The sequence below is a fragment of the Suillus bovinus genome (genome assembly GCF_016758785.1).
Source record: "Suillus bovinus strain UH-Sbo-P2 chromosome Unknown EDB93scaffold_109, whole genome shotgun sequence".
Taxonomy (NCBI): domain Eukaryota; kingdom Fungi; phylum Basidiomycota; class Agaricomycetes; order Boletales; family Suillaceae; genus Suillus; species Suillus bovinus.
Window position 1 is genome coordinate 19,840 of NW_024542165.1, and position 25,792 is coordinate 45,631.

At 48.1% G+C, this 25,792-nt stretch overlaps 7 protein-coding genes across 7 annotated transcripts; 5 read left to right on the forward strand and 2 right to left on the reverse strand.

Annotated features, from left to right (window-relative positions):
- The first annotated feature begins 247 nt into the window (after positions 1-247).
- EDB93DRAFT_87269 (GWT1-domain-containing protein) lies at positions 248-2,607 on the forward strand. Its single transcript, XM_041457769.1, has 8 exons — positions 248-446; positions 496-921; positions 976-1,161; positions 1,214-1,346; positions 1,402-1,506; positions 1,559-1,800; positions 1,855-2,076; positions 2,130-2,607. Exons 1-8 carry the CDS (start codon positions 354-356, stop codon positions 2,274-2,276), a joined length of 1,554 nt encoding a protein of 517 aa, XP_041301949.1. The 5' UTR covers positions 248-353; the 3' UTR covers positions 2,277-2,607.
- EDB93DRAFT_1264051 (Alpha/Beta hydrolase protein) lies at positions 2,130-4,749 on the reverse strand (the record flags this gene model as incomplete). The annotated part of the gene is made up of 13 exons (XM_041454213.1): positions 2,130-2,607; positions 2,665-2,692; positions 2,753-2,880; positions 3,081-3,146; positions 3,202-3,393; positions 3,442-3,655; positions 3,706-3,843; positions 3,895-4,039; positions 4,095-4,114; positions 4,169-4,226; positions 4,271-4,317; positions 4,385-4,440; positions 4,495-4,749. 13 exons carry the CDS (start codon positions 4,747-4,749, stop codon positions 2,533-2,535), a joined length of 1,422 nt encoding a protein of 473 aa, XP_041301950.1. The 3' UTR covers positions 2,130-2,532.
- Positions 4,750-7,533: 2,784 nt separating this feature from the next.
- Positions 7,534-10,396, forward strand: EDB93DRAFT_1264063 (glycoside hydrolase family 3 protein; the record flags this gene model as incomplete). Its single annotated transcript, XM_041454214.1, has 14 exons — positions 7,534-7,653; positions 7,717-7,787; positions 7,840-8,073; positions 8,120-8,244; positions 8,297-8,377; positions 8,435-8,493; positions 8,543-8,967; positions 9,023-9,050; positions 9,108-9,251; positions 9,311-9,484; positions 9,537-9,749; positions 9,801-9,976; positions 10,031-10,097; positions 10,154-10,396. Coding segments are annotated over 14 exons (2,160 nt in total), but the record flags the coding sequence as incomplete, so codon positions are not given.
- A 213-nt stretch (positions 10,397-10,609) lies between these two features.
- EDB93DRAFT_87346 (uncharacterized protein) lies at positions 10,610-13,056 on the forward strand. The gene is made up of 9 exons (XM_041457770.1): positions 10,610-10,855; positions 10,908-11,182; positions 11,232-11,507; positions 11,556-11,683; positions 11,730-11,902; positions 11,950-12,099; positions 12,159-12,267; positions 12,315-12,816; positions 12,870-13,056. Exons 1-8 carry the CDS (start codon positions 10,700-10,702, stop codon positions 12,785-12,787), a joined length of 1,740 nt encoding a protein of 579 aa, XP_041301952.1. The 5' UTR covers positions 10,610-10,699; the 3' UTR covers positions 12,788-12,816; positions 12,870-13,056.
- Positions 13,057-15,389: 2,333 nt separating this feature from the next.
- Positions 15,390-15,797, reverse strand: EDB93DRAFT_1061994 (uncharacterized protein; the record flags this gene model as incomplete). The annotated part of the gene is made up of 2 exons (XM_041444844.1): positions 15,390-15,641; positions 15,690-15,797. Coding segments are annotated over 2 exons (360 nt in total), but the record flags the coding sequence as incomplete, so codon positions are not given.
- Positions 15,798-17,976: 2,179 nt separating this feature from the next.
- EDB93DRAFT_1332129 (uncharacterized protein) lies at positions 17,977-18,522 on the forward strand (the record flags this gene model as incomplete). Its single annotated transcript, XM_041455236.1, has 3 exons — positions 17,977-18,147; positions 18,196-18,367; positions 18,415-18,522. The coding sequence occupies 2 exons, from the start codon at positions 17,977-17,979 to the stop codon at positions 18,322-18,324; spliced, it is 300 nt and encodes a 99-aa protein (XP_041301954.1). The 3' UTR covers positions 18,325-18,367; positions 18,415-18,522.
- A 2,404-nt stretch (positions 18,523-20,926) lies between these two features.
- Positions 20,927-25,775, forward strand: EDB93DRAFT_1181002 (P-loop containing nucleoside triphosphate hydrolase protein; the record flags this gene model as incomplete). Its single annotated transcript, XM_041450651.1, has 7 exons — positions 20,927-20,985; positions 21,016-21,087; positions 21,112-21,499; positions 21,528-21,535; positions 21,597-22,777; positions 22,835-24,315; positions 24,365-25,775. The coding sequence occupies 7 exons, from the start codon at positions 20,927-20,929 to the stop codon at positions 25,505-25,507; spliced, it is 4,332 nt and encodes a 1,443-aa protein (XP_041301955.1). The 3' UTR covers positions 25,508-25,775.
- Positions 25,776-25,792: the final 17 nt, after the last annotated feature.

Sequence of the window (25,792 nt, forward strand, 5' to 3'; positions counted from 1 at the left end):
GGACCCATAGCCGATTGCACTCCGTTGTTTAGGGACGATGATGCTGTAGGGGAACGTCCTTACAAAAGTAGTTCCTCTGTGTGTCGCTCCAACAATAAATAAAGTGACCTAGTGAATTTTTGGTCTATCGTTACATACGAAGAATCGATAGCTGTAGACTTGTTCACTCGGCTGTACCGTGTGCAAGTAGATTCTGGAAATTGCCGAGGAAGGCAACAAAATTAAATAATAGACCCTACGAGTTGGCGCTTCAAAAGTTGGCGGCACCTACACCTTGCAGCTTGCTGCAATCCGACACATTATATGGTGTTGCAGACCACAATTAGCAACTGACCATATTCTTGCAGGTCACGATGAATGACTACAAGGCCTCGAAGGAGGCTTTTGTCTCTGAAATGACTGGCTCAACAGTATTTCATGTAAATATGATAAGCGGCGTTGCATTGGTGCGTATTTCTACGTGTCTTTCCACTCCAGCAAGCTGACCATCTTCAGTCCTCAATCGCCCTTCATTCAGCACTGCGTTCGCGTGTTCAAGCATTTGGATCCCCATATTTCTTGGCAGAGTTTGTAATACTTGCCATGCCTCTGTTATTGTCCATGACATTATTCGCGGAAGCTCCTGGCGCACTGTCTTTCCTACTACTCGTACCAATGCTTGTTTTACTCCTTCTGCCCCCTCTTGAAAGAGGCACGCCTTTACCGGCTGAAAGTCGGGATGAGCTGGCTTCGCAAAATGGAAGAAGTCGAGCAGACACTCCACCAACACACTCATCTCAATCTGAGTTCATCAGACCCTTACCTGCTTTGACCACCTACCGTGCTCATATGATGTTAATGACAATTCTGTGTATTCTTGCTGTTGATTTTCCAGTGTTCCCCCGTATTCTAGCAAAGTGTGAGACGTATGGTGTTTCTTTGGTGCGTCTGGAACATATATCATGTTTTTCAATTTTCACACAATTTGATTTATAGATGGACATCGGCGTTGGCTCGTTTGTATTCTCCCAAGGCGTGGTGTCTGCGATTCCGATCATCAAAGATATATCCTACCTCCAGGCTCCGATCCTTCCTAAACTGAAGTCTGTTTCCCGTAAGATGATACTCATCATTGTGTTAGGCATTCTTCGCGTCGTGCTCGTGAAAGGCACTGAATATCCTGTAAGATCTTACATAGGTTTCATGTCACCCACCGCTTAACAGCTACAACCAGGAACATGTGACAGAGTACGGCGTACACTGGAATTTCTTCCTCACACTTGCGCTCTTGCCTATCATTGAGGTCTTGTTGCATCCCATCATCTTGCATATCCCCGTCGCTCTGCTGGGTCTCTGGATTGGAGTGTGTAAGTGATAGCCAGGCCGTCCATAAGAAACTTGAATCAGATGCCTGCTTAATAGTGCATCAATTCGTACTGTCACCTGGAGAAATGAAGGACTTTCTGCTCGACGCTTCGCGGAGTAACATTATTTCTGCGAACAAAGAGGGCTTGATCTCCTTGCCGGGTATGGTTTGTTACTCTCGTAGGATATGCACCTCTTAATCCCTCTCCACTAGGTTATGTTTCGATCCACATACTCGGCTTGTCCTTAGGAACTATCATACTTCCTCCCTCCCCTTCGTTTTTCCGGAAGCAGCAGCAGTTACTCGACAGGCCATCCTCTCACCGACCTAGCAAACTTGATCCTTCAGCACCCAGACAGAGTGCAAAGATCATCATTGAAGTACTCTCGTATTCAATAGTTTGGTGGATGCTTCTGGCTTTCGTGAGGCTTCAATTAGAAGTTTCGAGAAGAATGGTTCGTCCTGTTTGTTTTGGTTTGCGGAACCTTATGTGCTGAGATGATTCATAGGCAAACATCTCATATGTTCTCTGGGTTGCAGCCTACAATACCTCCTTCATCCTTGGCTACATCTTACTCGATATGGTGTTCTTTCCCACCAGAACATTAAAGATACGAGATCCAACCAATCCTTCAGGTAAACGGCTCCTCATCGAGGAAAAGGGGCCGAAAAGCAGCGCGCCTGTGCTATTGGAGGCTATTAATAAGAATGCATTCATCTTGTTCTTGCTGGTTCGTCTTGCTAATATCACCTGCATTTGTGGTCCTGACGGTTCTACACACAGTCAAATGTGGCCACCGGTTTGATCAACCTCAATATCCAGACTATGTTCGTGGGTAATATGAAAGCAATGTGTTTGTTGTGTGCATATTCTATGGCTATGTGCGTTTTTGCATGGGTTTGTAGAAGGAAACGGTTATGGAAGATGTGAGGCCATTTCAAAATCTATCAAATAACATACACTGCCGAACTGTTCTTATAGTTGAGCCTATACCAATTGCGATATGTTTGTTTGAATTCTTCCCCTTGTTTCAGTCTTCAGTCCATTACGTCTCAAGCTTAAAGCTTACTGTGGTCATTCGGAGTGCGATCAAGGCACTTACACAGTTACAGTGATGTGTGCTATTGCTAAACCTTCCTACAAAAACTTCTAACCAATTCACGATGTGTACTCCCAAATTCACTCTTTAGACAGAATGAAGTTGCTCCTTACGAATAACCTGCGAGAAAATTTCTAAAGCTGTTTTGGGCTGGAAGGCAGGCTAACAAAGACATAACAAGCATCAGTAGACATCATCATCTCAGGAGAGTCAACTGACCACTTTGTGTCCTGCGTTATACACCCGTCTAAAACATGGAATAATAAGGTATATCTCTCGCTAACAAGCTGAGATGAAAAAGACTCACGCAAAGGAGAAGTTGTCGACGTTCTGCACGGCTGCAACAGCCTTGCCCTTGAGCGTCATATTGGTGAATGGAGTATTATGGAGTGTCTTCTTGCCATACCAATCCATCGCTAGAACTGCGGCTTGGCTCTATTAACCGGAATAATTCAGCAGGGTTGGCGGCAGGATATGCGATAACCTACCCCAAGCCAGTTGCAACTAAAGTCAGTGAGAAGCGTCAGGAACATAGGAAAGGTCACTACAACACGAAAACGGACTTCAAATCAGCATCTCCGGCCTGTTTTCCCCGGGTAAGTTAAGAGACAATGAAGCAGTAAATAGGCACGCACCCAAATCAAAATTTTCATCTTAGAGTTGACTAGAGCTGATAGCTGGGGTAGCCATGTTCTAGCGTCCTTCGATAGGAAGCCAAATTTAGCACTCGAAGAGAGAAGTTGGACAAAAACATACGTCGCCTGTCTTTGCAAATTCATTATAGATTTTGTCTGGGCATTCCCCGTATTCGACCTCGGCACCGATCTTCTTCATAACGTCCTTTTTACTCAAATAATTTACATAGTATTCAGGGGGGAATACTTCAGATTTTTGACGGATATCATATTGGTTGAAATCTCCCACAGCAAGCAAGAGGACATTTCGAATCTGAAAGAGTTCAGTGATGTCCATACGTATAGCGTTGATGTTACTCACACAGTATTTATCAGCAACCTGGCAAATCTTGTTTGATTCAGCGGAATTTCCAGCAGCGTAGCAGGCTTTCTCTTGCGCTACGCAACCATTTGGACCATAAAGAAAATTAGACATGTTCTTGAGTACACCGTCTGGCCGGAGCTTTCCATAGCCGGGGGCATTTGTCGTATAGTTCAGGTACGAGACGTAATGGATGAGCGGATCAAACCAGCCACTGCGAATGCTCATTCAAGGGGGCATCAGTAAATCAAGAAAGCGACTTACTTGTTGATCATCAGGGCGCTGACAACGATTGGAACAGCTTTAATCTTGCCGCTAGTAATTAAGGCGTTTTGATTTTCGAAGTACGTTACAAAGCCGGGTCCGTAGTGACCACCGTAACTCTCCGTGGCAAAGATGAACCTGAGACCGGCGTAAGTAAGTGTTTGTGATAGCTTGAGTTAAGCGACTGACTCTCGACTGGCATACTTCGAGAATAGCTCGCTTTCGAACAAAGCCTGAAACGCAGTCCATACAAATGGCGCAGCGCTTTGCGTGCTGTTTACCGTTTCATCGCCGTGGGAAAACCCGGTTCCAATTGGCTGGTCAATGTAGATCACTGGGTGAGGAAGTCAGTTCTGGTCAACGAAGTCGTAGGTCTGCGTGCTACATACTGTTGCTAACACTGTTCCAGCTGTAGAAACCCGTGTTGGATTAGCATATAAAAATAGCTATAATCCTGACATACCTGTAGGGGTTAAGAACTGTAGAACTACCGTCGGCATTCACAAGGCATGGCCCGTTTTCTGTAGGAAATTAGAAGCAATTGAAGGCAATTAAACCGATTAACCTTGGAACAATCCGACCATAGAAGAACATCCAGGGCCGCCATTCAACCTGCGAAGGCAGTTCAGAGGTGCGACTTAACTCAAATACTTAGGCGACCAGCTTCCCGGCAACTTACCATAGAGTGAATGGGGCTGTTTTAGGTGAGTTTCTAGACTCGAAGAACCAGAACCACTGTGCCCCAAGTCAGTTTATATCCAGAGCAGCTGGCAGGGAACGGAGATATACCATGGACATGTTTGTTCCAACCTCGATATAACCAGAAATTTGGTTAACATTCGGAGTTGTTTCACAGATTCCTGAATTCTTGACAAAACGAATACCAGTTGCACTGTGAGCCTCGGATTGAAGCTCGATGTGTCCCGTTTCCCGGGTCACGGTAGTATCAAGATCGTTCTCGACAAGAGAGACGGCGCGAGTTATGGATACGCTAGCTGCCAGTAATAGCGCAACGCCAGCTCGAGCGAGTGTTCTCAGAAACATGCTAGTAGTGCACTGAGTGGGGAGATCTAATAATTTTTTCACGGCCAATTAACTTCTGATATTTATAGAGTACCAGACGCTTTAGCTAGGCATTAGTATCAAGCGATCGAAGGCAAGTGCTCACATGATGGCGGCGATAAAACCGAGATATGGCAACGTCGTACCTTAGCCGCGCTTCAGTGGTTTTAGACTGCTTGATTCAACCGTGGCTGGCAAAACCCACTGTATGGGCTAGAAATGAGGACTTGCCGGCATGCACGCGATTAGCAGCCGCTGGTGTGCTCCGGGCTACTTATAACCCCAGGGTAGACTCTTAGTAACCATTCTGCCTACGGGCATTTTTTGAGATGGTGTGATTTTTGCCGTAGGCAGACTGGTCAATCTCGGGGAGATTTGGCAGGGAAAGCACGGAATTTGAAAGTTTGCCCATAGCACATGAACTTGAGTACTGAACTCCAGATAGGACATTACAATGATACCATTTCCTGCGCTTTTCCCGCAGATATTGTACTATCATTAGTCATCTGAACCTCTGGCATGGACAATCAACGTTGAACCACCGTGGCCTCAGCGAAGACGAAAAGGTTCTGGCTATCCCGGAAATACTTTGTGACATGCAGATGACAGTAAATGATAGAGTGGACAAACTCATTGACCTAAAGGCAGATGCAGAAAAGTAAAATTCATGATTTAAATTTTCGAGCGTACATGATCTTTTGCAAAAGCTTCAATGGTGTGACGGCGATTGCTATCTTGTTGGGAGAGAGCAGTAAGGGAATAATCATTGCCAGTGGTTGTTTCGTTCCTTTGGCAAGAAAATTGAGTCGGGCGAAAATGTCCACAGCGTTCTGGCGCTGGGATATATCTAAAGGATCAAAATCTGTCAGAAGGTTCTCAAGTGCATCTAGCGCAGTAAGGGACATTGTGGAAATCGAAACGACAAGGCCACGATCATAGCATATAGTACTACGTAGGCATGAAGACTATGACATAGTCTGTACTTGAATACCGCCGACACAATCGGCAACTGCAAATTTTCAAACTCCGTGCGAAATCTCTCCGAAATAGGCCAGCCGTACTCAAGTGGCAATTGCAGATGGAATTGGTAGTTGCAGAAGAAGTGCTTGCAGAAGCACCACTGGTCAAGGTATCGAGTATGACTCTGAGTTAGCTAGGAGCCGGTTTGATGTGAATAAAGAATGCTCGAACAGGCACGAACTACCATATCGATACATGGGACCTGCCCCCCGTCCCGTGCCCTCCTGTCCAATTTCCACAACCAAAGTTAAATGTACGCGGAACCACTGTTATAGCCTGTTCAGAGTGTCCCGTGATCGTTCAAGCATGTGGAAAGATATATTATCTATGGTACACCCGTGCAAGGTCTTGGCAGATTCTGCCTCTTGGGCTAACACAAGTACTAGTAGTTGCCTTTGAAGCTTACCATGCGAGTCACGCGCGACAACGGCTACCGACGATCTGTACAAGAATGCATACGCACCCCGAGGATCGCATCTGTTTGATATCTTCGTGCACTCGGTCCCCAAAGATATATGAGCTATGCTCCACAAGTGCGTCAGGTCGGACGTTCCAGTGACCATGTGATATCTAGATTTCAGTCATTCCCGAACATTCACTGGCATGTGAATCCTTGTCATCGAGTACAATGAATTGTCATTGCGTCGTGCGAAATACTGCCAGTTGTCGATGTCATCACCTCCCGAGTTTCCTCCACTCCACCTCGAGGAATCCATCAAACCACCGGTGTCACCTAAGTTTACCTGTATGACCATGAATAGTCCCCACGGTCGATGATGCGCTATTCGCGATCAGATCGGGGTTACCAGGCCTGATTGAAGGACATGATGGCGCAGACGCAGCAACACAGAGCGACAAACTTCTGGTTTAGAGGCCGGCCGAATAACGATTCTAGCTGGAAATGGACGTAAAGAATCAGCAGGACGTGATCGATTGATCAACAGACCAGAGAACGCGTGGCGCGCGGTGTTTCAACGGCGGTTTTGGAGTCATGTGCGGAGAGCCTCTCCCATGAAGGGGTATACATAGCTCAAGGTTGTCTATTGAAGTGAAGGATAAAATTTTGAAGTGAGTCGTGACCTCTAGTTTTGCAGTGGATCTCTAACAAATTTATGGCTATTTCCCTAGAATCTGGGGTAAAGCTTGTGCGATTCCGATGTGAAATTGTGAATACTTATTCTTAGGTTCGTTCATTGCAAAGAGCTAATTTAATCCATCAGACCACTGCCAGTTATAATCAGCAGCAGCAATGCATTTCGTTAGCGAATTCATCTGTATATCCCTTCCCCGTACGCATCCTCCAGGATGGTTCCAAGCTCGTTCGTGCTGCTACTTGTGTCGTATGCGGTCGCGTCGAATTCCTCGGTCACGATCCCGACGACTTCTGCATCCAATAGCAGCACCCCTGTCACGAGTAGCATGAGCTTAATGAGCAGCGTGAACATGTCGACTAGTGGTGTCGCAACATCTGTGTCAACGTCTTCGATGACTTCCTACCTTGCCACTGAGACTGGTCCTTTGACTTTGCCCATCTCACATTACTCTTTCAGTCCGTTTCCAACTCCAACGCTTGCGCCAGAGCCACCGATTTTCCCTGCAACCGATCCTTTATATCCCCCTCCTGTTAGTGCAGACCCCATGGTTGTGCCTGACTTTGCTCCAGCTTGGGCAGCCGCTTACACGAAGGCAGTGTCTATGGTATGACGAGCAAATCCACTTCATGATATGATTATCTGATTTTGCGTACAGATATCCAACTTCACTATCCAGCAAAAAGTCAACATCACCACAGGCGTTGGCTGGGGTAATGGTCTCTGTGTTGGAAACACTCCTCCTGTTGGAAACTTTCCTGGGTTGTGTCTTCAAGTCAGTGAATCGTATGTTTATTTTTGACGAGTGTTCAATCTTCTGGCACATCTCCTGCTCTAGGATTCACCGCTCGGAGTCCGGGATACTGACTTCGTCACTTCGTTCCCCGCTGGTATCACCACCGCTTCTACGTAAGTCTTAAATGTAAAATTCTTTCACCTGGAATGATATATAGTAATGCAGATGGAATCGTGCTCTCATGCGCGCCCGGGGTTTCGCGATGGGTCAAGAGCACCGAATGAAAGGTGTCAATGTCGCTCTGGGACCCATGATGAACATGGGCCGCATCGCTCAAGGTGGACGCAACTGGGAGGGATTCGGTGCTGACCCGTTTCTATCTGGAGAAGCCGCCTATGAAACGATCCTGGGCCTGCAATCTGGTGGTGTCCAGGCCACGGCTAAACACTACATCAACAAGTGCGATTCAGACATGTCATTTTACCAGGCTAACCTTGTTATCTAGCGAACAAGAATGGAAGCGCACACAGGAGTCTTCCAATGTCGATGATCGTACCCAACATGAAATTTACGCCCATCCTTTTATGCGCTCTGTAATGGCGGGTGTCTCGTCGGTTATGTGCAGTTATAGTGAGTGTCTCCAAAATTGAATTGTCAGTGCCTCATGCGACCAAACTTTCAGACTTGATTAATGACACTTATGCTTGTAATAACAACAAGACCCTCAACGACATAATGAAACGCGAGTTTGGCTTTCAAGGCTGTGAGTCAAACTTGGTATTTTGGATCAATAGCCCCTGAGCTGTATGAGCATGTCCAGTTATCCAATCTGATTGGTCTGCGACGATGGAAACCCTTTCCCCCGTTGCCGGTCTCGATGTAAGTGTAGAGTCGATTATGCCTCAGAACACTGATCTGATGTCATTAGATGTCGATGCCCGGAGACATAACCCTCGGTTCAGGGACGTCTTACTTCGGTCAGAATCTCACCGACTTCGTTATGAACGACACTATATCTATACAGCGGCTTGACGATATGGCGACGCGGATCATTGCTGCATGGTACTTCTTGCACCAGGACGAAGGCTACCCAAATGTCACTGTTTCTTCGTTCGATCTCTACAACCCTCTTAATCGGGAGGTCAACGCGCAAAGTGATCATTATCTAATTGTACGCGAGATTGGTGCCGCTGGTACAGTTCTTCTAAAGAATGAAGGCGCACTCCCTCTGTGCAAGCCGAAGAGCATCGTCTTAGTTGGTAGTGATGCTGCTCCGCCAGTTTCGGGTCCAAACGAGTACACCGACCAAGGTGGCGATCCAAGTGGCATCCTTGCGATGGGCTGGGGTTCTGGGTAAGTGGCAGCCTTCCGTACATTACAACATTTCTCAAGCGCTTCTGCATGTAAGAACCGACAATTTCACGTATCTTATCTCCGTGAGTATCTCAACTTTTGCCTAATTACTCTGTTTAACGATTGTCCCGGCCTTTCAGCCCTACGAAGCCATTCAGGCACGCGCTCGAGTGGATCAGACCAGTGTTTTCTGGGACTTTGATGACTGGGACCTCGCCAAGGCAGGCAACTCCGTTATTGGCATGGAAGCCGCCATTGTTTTTGTTAACTCCGACTCGGGTGAAGTGGGTCGTCCAACCTTGATTTTGGTCCTGACGACTTACTTGAACATAACGCTTCTTAGGGTTACATTACTGTCGATGGAAATGCGGGTGATAGGAAGAATTTGACTGCATGGCATCAGGGTGACCAGCTCATTCTTGCTGTCGCTGCTCAAAATAACAACACTATCGTGGTCACCAATTCTGTTGGTCCTTTGATCATCGAACCTTGGGTCGATCATCCAAACGTCACTGCCGTGGGTGCTGGATCAAATCGCTTGCACACATATGCTGACATCTGATGTACAGATTGTTTGGGCTAATCTTGGCGGCAACGAGGCTGGCAACGCCATCGCTGACATTCTTTACGGTGCCTGGAACCCATCTGGGAAACTACCATATACCATTGCGAAGAGCCCCACGGACTATCCTGCCCAGCTTGTAACGGGTGGTACTGCAGCAGATATCTTGTCCATAAACTACACTGAAGGTCTCTTCATTGACTACCGCTGGTTCGATGCAGTAAGTACTTCTGTACTTTCCGCAGGTTTAGCCAATATTGACCGTCCACAGCAAAACATCACACCTCGTTATGAGTTTGGCTTCGGATTGAGTTACACGACTTTCGAGTACTCTGACCTTGCCATCACGAAAGTTAACCCCGCCAACTACGCACAAATGGACCTGGTTCAGAATTGGGAAGTCGGGGGTGCAACACCCATTGCCGAAGGGTCTACAACTGCTCTCTGGTCTGTCCATGAATATGATAATTCCATTGTATCGAACTAATCATCTACAAACAGGCTGCATATGCCAGCATACGAAGTTACCTTTGCTGTACAAAACACTGGTGCTTTATACGGTGGCGAGGTACGTGGCTCCTTCCGTTATCCTTTTGCCCAAATTATTGACAGTTATCCACCTAGGTTCCCCAAATATACATCCATCACCCACCCTCAGCTGGTGAACCGCCTTCGGTCCTTAAGGGCTTTACGAATGTCGTTGTATCACCAGGCCAAACTACCTCTGTATCGATTACTCTGTCCCGCTACGATCTTTCTATTTGGGATGTTGTTCGCCAGGGGTGGGCAAAACCCGAAGGAACTATCACTTTCTCCGTTGGGGCAAGTAGCAGGGACTTTAGGCTGAGTGGGATCATTCCTGCATAGATTCTTGGGAGTCTGCATTGTAAGAAATGTAGAAACTTTGGACATCATGATGGCAGATAGTGTAGTGCAACATTGCAACGCTTTTACCGAATTGTGGGGAAATCGGCCGGCCCGACTTGCCATCGGATCTTTCGGCTACTAATAGGTGCTTTTGTCGAGTTCAACCTATAGTTATCTAGTGACTTCTAGTCTCCTGTGGTCAAACCTTGAGACAAGGAAGCAAATGTTCTTTTTTTTCACAGCCATCTGACAATCTGCCTTCATGTCCATCAAACGTCCAACATATGTCTACACACGGTGATCATGGAACAGGACCATCATTCATCTGCGTCTCGCGAACTTTTGATTCTCTACGCTACGGAAACAGGTACAGCTCAAGAGACTGCCGATCGCATTGCGAGGGAATGTCGAAAAGTCTGTTTTCACTGTCGTGTGCAGAGCATGGATGTGTATCCACCAGTGAGGCAGCTTCTCAATCGTTTTACTAAGATGGTGTTCACGTCCTGTGCAGGAAACATTGATTTCGGAACACTTGGTCATATTCGTGGTTTCGACTACTGGCTGGGGAGCTGAACCCAGAGCCATGACTTCGTTATGGAACATGCTGCTGAGGTCTGATCTCCCAAGCGACCTATTCGAGGACATGGATTTCTGTGTATTCGGCCTTGGAGACACGGCCTACGAGAAATTCTGTTGGCCGGCGAAGAAGCTATCGAGAAGGATGCAAAGTTTGGGAGGTTATGAGATTTGCCCACGAGGCGAAGGAGACGAACAACATCGCATGGGGTGGGTATCCCATGTTTTCCGCGTTTCAACATAGCTGATCAAAGTGCAGGGTAGATGGTGCTTTGGATCCTTGGATCGAAGGTCTCCTAGATGTCCTCACACGGCTCTACCCACTACCGCACGAGCAAGATAATATTCCTGCTGGTCTACCACCACCTCGCGTATCCTTGAGCAATGTGACATCCGATAGCTCCCTGAATCCAGATCCTCTAGATGAGGACATGAAATTTCATACAGCTTCGGTGAAATGCAACAGACGGATCACTGCGGAAGATTGGTTTCAGGACGTACGCCATTTTGAGTTCTCCTTTGAAGACGATATACAGTATGGGCTTTGTCTTTTGAATTCGCGGTTACTAACGGGAAATTTCAGGTATAATCCTGGAGATGTTGCTGTGATTCATCCATCTGCGGCTGCATCAGAAGTCGACTCTTTCCTTGTCACCATGGGCTGGGCAAATGATGCCGATGACTTTTTCACAGTAGAACATACAATGTTAGGTGCGACAGAACAGGTCCCTAGTAAACCACATCTAACATCTTTCAGATCAAACGTTGCCCGACCATCTACCGAAAATCATTTCCCTCCGAATCCTATTCACCCGCTATCTCGATTTCAATGCTGTGCCCCGCCGCTCTTTTTTCCAACTGCTGCGATATTTTGCTACTGATGAGCTCGAACGCGAAAAACTCGATGAATTCGTATCGATAGAAGGAGCGGTACGTTGGGTTTCCTCCATTTTGTTTGGTTTATTGAGGACGTGCAGGACGAAATGTATGATTATTGTCAACGCGTCAAACGCACGATCTGGGAAGTATTGTCCGAGTTCCTGTCCGCAAGGATACCGAGAGGGTATGTCTTTGACTTGTTCCCTCCATTGAGACCAAGAGAGTTTTCAATTGCTAGTTCGATCAAGGTGAGCTTGACTTAGATCGCCTTCACTGCAAACCAAAATTCACTTCTGTGTTTCGTCAGCTCCATCCCCATGAAATACATCTCTGTGTCGCTATAGTGCGCTATCGCACGAAGTTGAAAGTTCCTCGGAAAGGCGTATGTACTAGTTATCTTTCAGGGCTTAATTCAGGTCCGCACGGCGTTCTAGCATAGTCCCTGAACTCATATCATGTCCAGGAGATACCCTTTGTATCGGTCTCAGAAAGGGCTTCATTTCCCTTCCTACGGATCTAAACATTCCAGTGGTATGTGTGGGTCCAGGAACAGGCGTTGCACCTATGCGTGGCGTTATCGAACAACGCATACACGAGGGATACACCAGTATGTTTGGCTGCTGGCATACGCCACTCGAGCATCCATGGGTAGGCTGGTCACGATCTAGGGCTTTACATCATGTAAACTACCACTCGCCGGATCATTTCCCTCTGGCGCTTCAGCGCTTCAGCTTCGTCAATACCGTAAACCTCTTCGGTTCTTTTCAACTTTTCGAGAACTGCAAGTTCAGTGGCAATGTCGTCGCACGAGATACTTTCTGGACTTGCAAGAAGGTCATATCTGCATCGCAATTCATGTCGGTCGGGAGAAAGGTGCCCATGCGAAGGATACCCCAAGATCATGTGCGATCTCGACAGCCTGTGCCCTACAATTGAAAGATTATCACAACAAAGACCTTGAGCGAGTAAGTTTCGGAGTTGATTTTTCCACCACAACTAATGAAGGCCATTTGCTTAGCCACCGGCACCATCCTACTTTAGTAAGCCGAGGGTTGGTTTTCGCGCTCTATTGAATTCAAACCCATCTGTGTTATCATATCTCGTGAGTCTCGATGCCTAGGAGTTTGTCACAGACTTTTAAAACTAGGTTTGAGTTTGGATCAAAAGCGGATTCTCGGGGTAATAGTCTACGTGGTTGGGCACAACCAGATCACCCCCGAGTTCTGCCAACAACACTGTAGTTACTAACTCACGTCGTCATCGGAAAATAAGCTGATTCACACATGATGACAAAAGCTTACCTGTTCTTGTCTTGTGCATGTTATAGGCTTTCAAAATCCTCAAGTCCTTCGCACTCCGGAACTGGCTGTGTTCACCATGACTGTGTACCTTGCCGCTACTTGCACGTACTAAGTGACAGTCAGCGCTCAGTGTAATGGCGGCGCGAAACTCGCTGACTTCTTGATAAAATAGAACTACAATTGTAATGAACACGCATCGGGAAAACATAATTTGCTACGGAGTGCTTTGTAGCACTTTGAAGCACCCTGTAACACTGTAGCGCAATACGTCCCGCTGATGTGACAATGAACACAATGTAAGTAAAAAGTTCCTATAGCCATTACCGTAAGTAAATCTCATTCATTTCATGAACCAGGTATTGATCTAAGCATATGAACGTACGTAACAAACACGTAAAAGTACCTCGCTACTAATGCATGTCTTTCTCGATCCCGAAGCTCTTTTCTCGGAAGTGTTGCGGTGTGCTCCGTTGCTTGACAATATGACTCAGCTCGTCGTACAGGCTCTGCACATCGGATATTGCAGCGTCGAATTTGGCCCGAGCTGCATCATCATCCACAAGGACCGCTTGTTTCTTCTGCCATTTGACCAAAGCTTCATGCACCTTTGCAGCGAGATCTGCGAACCACTTCATCGGAATACTATCATACGAGGCTGTTAAATTCAGCCTCGTCGCTGTCACCAAGGCTGATATTCCATCGACATAGTCGTCTTCTTCTTTGAGATATTGCGCGTTGTCCCATGCGTCTGTGACGAGCAACTGCCATGTCTTCTGGACAGGGCTGAAAGGAAGAACCTTGCCCCAGGACTTGATGCGCCCGAAGATCACAAGAAGGTAGAATGCGACTTCCGAAAAACGCTCATGACAAACATGGTCGATCAGAAGAATGCACTGTGCGAGATGACCATCACGAGTCAGACGTTTCCACTCGTCGTTCTTTGTCAGGAAATAGAGGAGGTGGAGGTAGCATTTGTCTCGAGCTTGGTTGAAAGAGGCGTCGGGTCCAGTGTCGTGGATTCTCTTGTTGGCATTTGGACGTACAGCAGTTAAGAGAGCGCGGGAAAGTTCATCCAGGAGTTGTGCGTCGACGCCCTCTGGCATCGAGGCAATTGTCATAGAAGCTAATTCTTCTCGAGCTTCAAAAACAGCTCTAAGCGCGGCGTGTCGGACTCGGGAAGGTCTGGTGGAGTGCATACAGCGGATGAGCGACTTGATGTAGGACAGTTTCTTGGTAGGGCTCCCAAGTCCACGCATGGCGCTCAGTGCAAGCAAAGCGTCACCTTCTGTTTCATCGTCTGGTCCATCTGTGCCATCTGTGCGAGGTTCTGCACCATCAGCCAGATAATCGATAAGCCAATCGAAATTATCGCTGGGCACGCGCTCGTCGCTTTGAGAACAGCGCAGATCACCATTCCAAATCAAGCGTTCATCGTCCGGACGTGAAAACTGTGCGTCCAGTCCGTGGACAACCATTGTTCTAAGAGCTGTGCGCGTATCGGCCCGATGCTTCTTCTCATCCTCTTCTTTCTCTGAATCCTTGAGCTGATCGTAGGCAGCCCGTCCAGCCGCGAAAGCATCGCGAATGAAACGCCATCGGGTTCCTTGAAATTTATCATTCCACTGAAACTCCAAAAGCTCCTTCTTGATTTTCACCGGCTGCATGTAGAGATGGGCCACGGCTTTGCCGAACTTCACATATAGCTCTTCCTTGTCCTCACACGTCACAAAATGATCACGCAAACGTGCGAAGGTTGCTGAAACATTATGGTTCCGGGGCCATTGCACGGAGGGTACAATCGTAGCTGCGGTCTCGACAATGTCTGGGTTTGTCGATATCTCCAGCATCCAACGAATGGCGGACGATTTGCCGAATATCTTAGAAGTGAATAGGGATCTGTCTGGAAGAAACTTTCGGCAGATAGCTACCAGTAAATCCGAGGTTGTTGTATGGAAAGGACTGTCCGGACGCAACACCGACAGGACGATAGTGCCGATATAGAACAGGAAACCGGTGGCTGTGACGCTGATGATGACGCTGGATATCGTGGTTTGTTGGAGCCACATGCGGGCGCTGAGCGAGAGGGCGAAGAGCAGCAGTGAAATTTGGAGCATCCCCAGGAATGTCCGTAAGAAGAACTCCAGGCGGAATTCTTCTACTCCGTCTAGCTTCATCTGCCTCTCGATGCCGCGCTCTTCAATAGTCCGTCCTTCCCGAGCTACCTTGTAAGAGTTTAGCCATTGTTTCCCCAAGACAGCTCCGAACGCGGCCAAGACGCTAAATGTGAGGCTAGCATAAGCAAGCGCTTGCGTCCAGACCGTGGATGGATCAAATCGCGTAGTTGAGGAAAGAGTGTCAACGTTAGGTAGGGAATTCTGTCCGCTAACATTTAATTGGATTAAATACAGGAGGAGAGCATTGGTGGTGTCTCCTGGATTGGGCTGCATCCCGACGAGGAAGGTGGAATTGACAGCTGAGAAAAGACCAGCCTAATACGCCTGTGAGACTTGTATCGCAAGTCATGGAAAAAAACGTACAAAAGTCAGAATAATGTCCATATCATCATTGGCCTGCCCGAGGAAGTCATCGTCGTATTCAGTTGAAACTTTCTTGTACGTCGCCCAAAACTTTGAAGTGTCGTCCTTTCCACGTTCTTTTGCGATCGTTGATCCTTTAAGGACTTCGAGAACGTGTTCCAGCGTGTCCGACCTTTGAGAAAAATATAGTTAGACCTCAAGTGTAGCGTACTGATGTGTTGAAATTCACATCTTATCAAGGCTTCCTTTGATAGACACCTCAGGATTCTTCATCACATCATTCGGCTTCCCATTGTCCGGGGTCTGCTCCAGGGTGTTTGACCTTTGAAACAATATAGTTAGATGCTAAGCGTATCGTGCTTATTGGTTAATGATTACATATTCTTGTCGAGACCTTCACGTTCCTCGTTCGCATTATTCGCCTTGAGCTCATCCTGGATCTGCTCCAGGGTGCTTGACCTTTAAGATAGTAAAGTCAGACGTCAAGTACACCATGCGAATGGGTTGACATTCACATATTCGTGACAAGGTCGACCTCGATCACATTCCTGCGTGTTCATGAGTATCATGGACAATTGAGTCTAGCTTGCTACTCACTCATTTGTCAGGACTTCGGTACCGACAGGCGGGGGGTTGGGTGATGATACACTTGCCATGTCTTTGGGCTGCGGGCAATGAATAGGAAAGTAGGGAGGAAGAAACGGTGGAAATATATAGTCCTGGCTCTACACTGCATCCAAATCATATGTTCTTATCAGACGTCAAAGCCTTGTCACCGGTTAAGCCGGCACACAAGGTACCACTGAATCGAGTCCCTGAGACAGGGGTTTGAAATCTGCCAAGACGCACATATTGAAGGATCCAGCTTACCACATGATCCAAGAGCGCGCTAAAGTATTAAATTTGCGACAGGAGGAAGCAAATGGTGACCGGCAGTATATGATTCCGACCTGCGTAGTCGCTGTGCTGGCGTCAGTTTTGACATAAGTGGGATCCCAACTGGCGTCAAAGTCTGCCATATATATTGCTGATGGCCCTGGGGTAGTAGGTGATCTTTGAGGCAGAGCCATGTGTGCTGTCACGGAGTTTCGAAGTATGAGAATGAGCATGCGGTTCTCCATCAATATGCAAGCTATTTGCTAGTACAGGTTAAAATGGTCGCATATGCAAGGAGGGAAGTGGAGATATATTCGGAAACGCACGGACGATGCTTCACTACCAAAATTACTTTTGATGGTCACGAATACAATTTACAAAGATTCGGAACCTGACTCGGAGGCCTGAAGCTTGAAGGTTCGAGCGACCCCTCACCGTTGAAGAAGCGATGAGTGTAGCACGAAGCCTCGTAGTGGTTCATAGTCATGAACCCAATGAGTTCCGCAACATTTGCATTTACCATCTGCTGCTTGCGTGTACAGACCATCCTCGCACAACGACACACCATGACAATACTGACTACCTTCTCATCATGCCACGATTTTGTTGTCGAGATCGTGCGAGGGCGGGTTCAGTTGGCGGTGCACGATGCGGAACTCTCCGGATGACTCTCGCACTGCCAGATTTTCAGTGGGCCTGGGTTATTAACTTATGCATGGCCTCCGAGTCACAAATAGTAAGGCGTCGACCGGAATCGATGACCATTTTCATTCATCCATGGGAGACCAATTGCCTAGTAAAAATCAGTGCGAGGGACGTCCGGAGAGTGCTGCCTGTTGTAGTACAAGTAGGTGCAAGGCTGCAAGTTGGGTCGCCGAAAACGCTGGAGGAGTTGAACTGTTGAAGGCGGATGCTATATGATTCCGACACCTTCGGCATTTGCCGAGGACATGTCATTTACATCCTTGGCGCTTAGCGGCCCGCACAGTACTAGTTACGTACATGGGTCAGACTGGTGAGCAGTAACTTATGAGGCAAGCTGTGTCACCAGTCTAATGCAAAGCAACAGAACAAATGCAAACGTCGCTAATCCGTGCAATAATGTTCGCGCCGCGGATTTACATTGCGCGCTACGCTCACAAATTTGAAAATAGTCGTCGTATGTTGCTGTCAACTAAATCTGCACATATGATCTGACCCTTTGCTCGCACGTTCTGACATGTCCCTGCAGTGTCGCAATTGTTGCCCAAAGGCTTTGTACCTTGACGGCTTTCGGTCTATGATACATCCGACGCCGCATCTCTGAGATCTGAGGCCTGAGGTCCCACACCTCTTCTTGTAAACACTACGTGACCGTCAAGTAATGTTTATCATTGATAATAATATTTGAACATCAACAGGATGTAGACCTATGTCACACTCTCCACTTAAGCAAACGTTCAGCCTCGCTCTCCTCCTACTAGGCCTCGGTATCCTCCATGCCTTCATCACCACCGTTGTCCTCACTTCCTTCTTTGATACCCGCCCTCCGGTCTTCGATCAATGTCGTTACCTTCTCTGCAACATCACTCTCGCATTTTCTGTCGGTGAAAAATACAGAAACCCGAGAACACGGCTCAATCTGTTACAGACGAGGTTTCAGGCTCAAAGTCCCGTTCGACACATTCAAAAATTCCTCTGCTTCCATACTCCCATTTACCCTGCACCTGAAAATATGTGGAGCGACAAGATTATTGCTCTGCGCGTCGAGTCCAGGTGATATGGACGGTGTGAGCTGATCATCATTGATCCAAAGGATTTAGGTGGGTGGCTTGCGCTAATGCAAATTCCAAATCACAATTTAGAGAAGAACTTGTTTGATAAGAAGCCCGCGAGAAATTTATTGAGTACGATCCAGAGCGGAAGGTTGGCGGTCGTTATCTCATTGTGTCTATCATAGCTATCCAGTATAATCGAGCCTATTGCTGGCAAAGTCACTTTAACACTCGAGTAGCTAATTGTTCTGTAGCGCTCAGGGGCATGAGAGGCCGGTGTAGCATAATGAAAGGTGTTGACAGCGTGTCAAAATATTATTTTGAGTCCCCCTGAATACTCGAGACGGTCGTCCGCTCAACTATTGCGGCGCTAAAAGGCAGTGATAATGAAATTTGAAAGCTTGTGCTTCAATATCGCGGACAGTATTTATATAGATTATGAGAACTTAGTTTTAAAAATTACTCGTAACCATATGATCCATTGAATTGCGCCCTCACGAGGGCGAAGACGCAGAATATACAGCAGAGTATTCCGATGTCTCGCCCTGTCATGAGTACGATGGATTTCATTTTATTTGTTTTTCTGCGACAGTTGTGCACATTAACTTGTCACCCTGAATATTTAATCATTGAACGGAAGTCTGCCTTCTGCTCAACGTGCTCTAACCATAGGAACGAACTGCGACGTGCCAGTGCATAACAAACATCAGCGGGGTGGATTGCACTACAGAGTGTTACAGGGTGCTACAGAATGCTACCGAGAGCACTCTGTAGCAAATTATGTTTCCCTGATGAATGCATAAAACACTACTGATGCTACCTGTCAGTGTTCCGACGTTCCACCCTCCCTTTGTGGGGCAATCTGGTCCACAGTGCAAGGTGAGCATCATCCTCCGACTCATTGTCTGTAGCTGTCCTTATTGTTTCAAGTCTCGTCAGCTAATCGATGAGCCAGTCAAATTCTGCACAACTGGGTGCACACCCGTTGCTGTAATGCCAGCGCAGTTCACCTTCTCAAATCAGAGTTTCAGGTGAAAGTCGACAATAGTCTGTGTGAAACCATTGATCTTACAGTGATGCGTACATCTGCCAAGTGATGGTTCCGCCGAGCTTGCAGACCAAAGGCGCTGCCTTGCCCTTCAAGCCGACGGTGGGTGTCATGACTATCCACGAACGCATCGCTGATAAAATGACTTTTACCTCCCTAATAATGAAGAGTATCAATGTCTTTCGAAAGAAGTTCTGGGTTGATTGTCACTGTCTGCGTACAAAGATGGGTCATGGCCTTGCCATACTTCAGAAAGTGTTCTTCCCTGTCACCACATGGCCAGCAGCTATTACGTAAGCGTACGCAAACTGTTGAAACATCAAGGTTCGGCGGCCATTGCACGAGGGGTACTGTTGGAACCGCAACCTCGGCGATTTCTAGGTTCCTCGAAGTCTCTAGTATCCAGCGAATGACAAATGATTTACCGAATATTTTTAAGTGCCAGCCAGTATGAATTCGTTTGGAAATATTATTTTGCCAATGGCAACAAGCTCCGAGGCTGGTGTCCGGACGCAGTACTGACATGAGGATGAGGATAGAAGAGGCCAAAAGCTGTGGTGCAGATGATGATAGATATTAGCGTTGACTCTTAACGAAAGGCCGGAGAGCAGGAGTGAAATCCAGAGCAGCACTAGGAATGCCTGCAAAACGGTCTGCAGGAGATATTCTGCTCGTCTAGCTTCATTTTCTGATTAGCGCGTGGCTTTTCGTCAATTTTCGTTGTGAGAAACTCGCAGGCTAGTGCAAGTATAGAAAATGCTGATCAAGCACATACACCAAGTGGAGGATCTTCAGAGACGCATGCTTGGCTATCGAAAGGATTTCAATAGTCACATATACAACATACGGTGATTCGGAGCCGCAACCAAACTCGAGGGTTCGATCCTCCCTAAGAATTCGAGGTAACGATACGTGTAGCACGAAGCCTGGTTCGCAGTCAAGAGTTCAATGAATTGAAAGCAGCGTCGTCGCGTGATGAGGTTGTGCATTAAGATAACGGCGTAGTCTTGTTGAGCCAAACTGCCTGGTTGAGGCCGTTGAGGTCTTGGTTGAACTTGAACAACTGGGTTGACCCGCCCGTGGCACATCAATGTGTGTATTCCATTCCAGCTAGGAGTACCCGCTCGGTGACCTTTTATAGACCGTTAGTTCATATCCCGACAGAGTCAATGTTCCACTGCTCTCATGGCTCAAGATAGAAAGACCTCCTGTTTAAGAGATTTGCCATTCGCAATAATGAATGATTGCTGGAGCAAAGTACTCACCTGCAATATAATCGCATACTTGTAACACAATGAGTGGGAGCCGAGCGCAGCATGGTGTAGGCCATTGTTGTCTATTGTTGTGCAAAGGCTTTGTACCTGATTACATAACAGTTTTTATTGTTTCAGCGTCCATTGTGTCTGATTGTGTTCCCACGTGGCAGGACAATAGTGAAGCGAAACTAAAGCCACAATTGAAACAACAAAAATGCGGGAACGTCAGGCTAGCTTTTCGACGTTTCTCTCCCTTATACCATTCAGACGATCGAAGAGGCAAGTTCATCGTGCAGAGCGACGATGAAGAACCACGATCCAACATCAGATCTTTCAATTCGGTCGATTCACTCAGCTTCTTCGTCGACACTTGATATCAAAAATGACACCAGTGTTTCTGAGACAACATCAATTCACGACATTCCTAACATTCATGCAGTACCTGTGCCATCAACGAAGCTGCTGTTCTCATTCCTCACTCCGCGAAGGAAGCTGGTCCTTCTAACACCAGCTGTTTTATCCTCTGTCGCTACCGGCGCCATTGCTCCCCTCATGACTTATGCTGTTGGGCAGTCGTTTAACGCCTTCGCCGCATTCCCACTGACACCCAACCCACCGCAATCCGCCAAGGATGCGCTGCTTCATGGTGTGGGTATCGCAGCACTCGAGCTCGTAGCACTCAGTCTTAGTGCGCTAGTCATGAGCAGTATCACAAGCAGCTTGTGGATTTCCACTGGCGAGCACAATGTCGTGGAGCTTAGACAGCTCGTTTACCGGTCTGTCGTCAACAAGGAGATGTCATGGTTCGATCTTCAGATGGGGATCGACGGGTCTGCACATGCGGGCCATGTGCAAGACTCGTCTGAAGATTCTCCCGTAGGTGCCTGGCGGTCTCATGGCCAAGTTTGCCAGGTTAGCATTTTTTTATCCGTCTGAGCCCTTGATTCTGATTGTCTTTCTATAATCCCAATAGAGAAACCGATGAGGTACGCGCAGCATCGTCCCTGGCAGCAGGGCAGCTGCTTCAATATTTAACCACCACCATTACGAGCCTTGTACTTGCATTTGTGTGGTCGCCGCTCCTCACCCTTGTCATTCTCTCAGCCGCCCCCGCATTAATTATCATTCAAGCGTTCTCTCAAGTGCTAGCGGGTCCTCTCCTTGCTCGTGAGCGCACCTTTACTGCGAGTGCCGCTACTGTCGTTGAGCGCGCTGTGTCTGCAATCGCTACCGTCAAAGCGTTCAACGCAGCTACACATGAGACTCGGGTACTTTCCCGTGTGCTTGGACGCGTAGGCGCAGCTGCCAATAGACTTGCGGGCATCTGGGGTCTTACATGCGGCCTGAGCCAGTTTGTTACAATGGCAATGTTTGTACAAGGATTTTGGTTCGGAGCTCACCTTGTCCGCGAAGGCAAGAATACACCCGGTCAAATCATGAGCGTTTTCTGGGCATGTCTTATCGCGACGAGCAACCTTCAAATGGCCGTACCCCTTCTCATCACCTTCATGAAGGGCAAGGTCGCCGCTGCAGAACTCGCAGGCATCATCTCTGAAGCACATCAACCCCCAAAACGACGTCTACAAGAACTTCGGAAAATCCAACCGAAATCGTTTTATGGCGAACTGAGCCTGACTGGCGTGTGCTTCGCATATCCCGCACGACTGGACGTTCAAGTGCTCCGCGACGTAACCATGTACCTCCCCGCGCGTGAGACGACATTCATCGTTGGATCAAGCGGTTCCGGAAAGTCCACGCTTGGTGCAATCTTGATGGGCATTTACACTCCGAACTCTGGCTATGTTTGTCTTGACGAGCAGGATGTACGATACATTGACGCCGCGTACGTGTCGGACCGCATAGCCGGCGTAGCGCAGGGCGCATCGTCTGCACCTGTCTTCCCAGGAAGCCTTCACGAGAACGTGGCTCTCGGCGCAGTAGGAAAAGGCAAGCGATCGGAGGATGTTAGCAGAGCAGAAGTAGAAGAGGCGTGTAGAGTTGCGATGCTTGAGTCTTGGGTGGTTGGTTTAGACCAAGGCTATGATACGCTATTGAGCGGTACTGGTGCGGAAGGCATCCAGTTAAGTGGTGGACAGCGCCAGAGGCTCGCGATCGCGCGGGCGCGCATTCGTGACCCTGAGATATTGATTCTTGGTAAGTTTTGCATTTCTCTCGTATACCTGGTCTCTTAGTTTTGTTCTTTTGTGTCAGATGAAGCAACATCGGCGTTAGACCCCCCAACTCGTGCACTTATATTGGCTGCCATTCGAAGATGGCGACAGCACCGCACGACAATCATCATTACGCACGATGTTGCTGCAATCGAAGAGAATGACTTTGTCTACGTCATGCGAGAGGGCTCTGTGGTCGAGCAAGGCTTTCGATCAGATCTCGAGCACGCAGATGACGAATTTGCTCGCATGCTTCGTACAGGCGGCCTTGCAGTTGAAGACGACCTCCCTGAGTACGATGCAATCGCAGCGATCCTCGCAGGGGAGGAAGACGAAGAGCTCCCAGTTCATGAACGACACGTGAGCATAGCCCCAACGTTGGGCGGCATGCGCCCCGTCACAGCAACGCTTGGCAACTGGATGTTCGATGTTGTTGCGGAGCTTACAAAATCGGGTACAGCACCACCATCTCTTCCTACAGCGGCAGAGAAAGACAAGGACTGGCGAATGAGTCGATTTATCCCCTCTAGTGCGTTGCCCATAGAAGAAACACCGGAGTTCGAAGGTGGTGCAGCAGGGAGACAACGGAGACCGAGCAGTATGTCGATATTCGTCCCCGAGGTCACGTTTCCCCCCCGCACATACGGCGGCCATCGTTTCAGTCTGCAGTTCACCCCTACTTCCCCGACATCCTCACGCCCAGGCTTCTCTCTGCCGGAGCCGATATGCATGGTCGAAGATGATGAGGAATTCGAGACTGAGAAGCAGGCATTAAAGCGCAGCGCTGAGGAGGCTGCGAATAGAAGGGAGCGCAGGGAGCGCAAGCACCATGGCACCCTGCAGAGTGTCGTTGTGCCTCTGTCTGGAATCGAAAATACTCAAGACCAATCTAATCTTTCACCGGCTCCCGGCCTTTTTGCCCTTCTCCGTGCTGTGTACCCCACCATTCCCACCAAGCCAGTCGTTTTCGTCGGGCTCATCATCTGCCTGCTAAGCGGGGCGATGACACCCATATTTTCATTCCTCCTTTCCAAACTTATCGTCTTAGTCTCAGCTGGTGGTTCAGATGCCAGCATGATCAACTCCTACGGTGGTCTCGTTCTCGGAATTGCAGCCATTGATGGGCTACTTCTCGGTTCCAAATTCTTCTTTATGGAAACTTCCGCTATGCGTTGGGTCACTCGCCTCCGCGACATCGCTTTCTCCCGTGTTCTTAGTCAGGACAAGAGCTGGTTTGACCGTCCCGAGAATGGTGCAGCTAAACTCACCCAAGTCATTATCAAGGATGGCGATGACGCTCGTACGTTGATTGCTGTCGTGGTAGGCCAAATTGTTGCTGTTGGCGCGATGATGATAATTGGCCTTTTCTGGGCGATGGCTTGGGGATGGCAATTGACATTTGTTGGGCTGGCTATTGGGCCTGTGTTTGTTGGAGTCATGGGCATACAGACCAACCTTGTGGCAAAATGCGAGGAACGCAATAAGCGGGCTCGTGAGGAGGTTGCCAGGGTGTATTACGAAGTAAGTTTTTGTCACTGCCTGATGTTTCTTGTTCTGATTTGTTGTTTAGTCTGTTCTCAACGTCCGTGGCATTCGTGCTATGTCTCTTGAGCCTGTTCTTCAGGCTCAATTTGACAAGGCCGCTTCGCAGTGCCTTTCCACTGGTGTCCGCGGCGCTTTCGTCGAGGGGTGCTCGTATGGTGTCGCCAGCGCTCTCATCTACTTGGCAGAGGCCCTTCTTTTCTATGTTGGCGCTGTGCTCATCGCCAAAGGCACATACACATACCTCCAGATGTGTCAAGTCCTCAACCTTGTCGTCTTCACCGTCTCCATCGGCTCCCAACTCATGTCATTCACTCAAAAAATTGCCAAGTCCGTTCTGGCCACGCACGATCTACACGAGCTTATCAAGCTAGATACGACTAGTTCCGAGTCTCAAGGTATTCTCCGTCCGAGAATCGAGGGTGATCTTGTCTTCAACAATGTATCATTCTCTTACCCCACCAACCCTAATGTCTCTGTCCTGAACAAGATGTCGATGCGCATTGCAGATGGAGAGTGCGTAGCGATTGTAGGCTCTTCTGGATGTGGCAAGTCAACCATTGCGTCGCTCCTCCAACGTCTCTATGAGCCTACTTCGGGCACCATCTCGGTGGGCTTCAATGAACTCCGTGCAACGGATATCAACTATCTTCGCGATCATGTTGCCGTCGTCAGTCAGACCCCAAACCTCTTCGACGCCAGCATCAGAGAAAACATTGCCTACGGACGAGTCGGCGAGGACAACGGAATGAGCGACGCAGACGTCGAGCGGGCTACTCGTGCAGCAAACGTCCACGAATTCGTGATGTCACTGCCACAGGGCTATGACACGCTCATCGGCGAGAACGCATCTCTTATCTCAGGTGGACAAGCGCAGCGCTTGCAAGTCGCACGCGCACTTGCACGACCTGCCAAGATCCTCATTCTGGACGAGTGTACTTCAGCGCTCGATCCTGCCAACCAGACGGCTGTCCTGGAGACGATACAGGCTGCGAAGGTTGGGAGGACTACTATCATGGTGACGCACAAGGTGCCCGTGATGAAGATGTGCGACCGTATACTTGTCGTCGAGGATGGTCAGGTGCGCGAGCAGGGCACGTATGAGAGTCTCATGGAGGGCAAGGGTCTATTTGCCAGACTTGCGAATGGTGGAGAATGGGTTAGCGAGTAAAGGCTCGCTGACTGTTGTGTTTGTTTCTTTTTACCATTGCATTTTCTTATGTTCTAACGGCTACAACATACTGCCGTGATAGCTAACTTTCGACTTTCACTGTATATTCTTTTGTCTCTCTGCTTTCTGACTGGGTGCAAATGACATTTCACGACTACGCATTTGTAGTACTACCACAATCATTTATTTACTCATCTGTACTGTAGTTACTATCAAAGAATTCATATGTTGTACGATTACAATTGCAATAGAATTAGTGAAGCTGCTGTGCCTGTTGCGAAATTT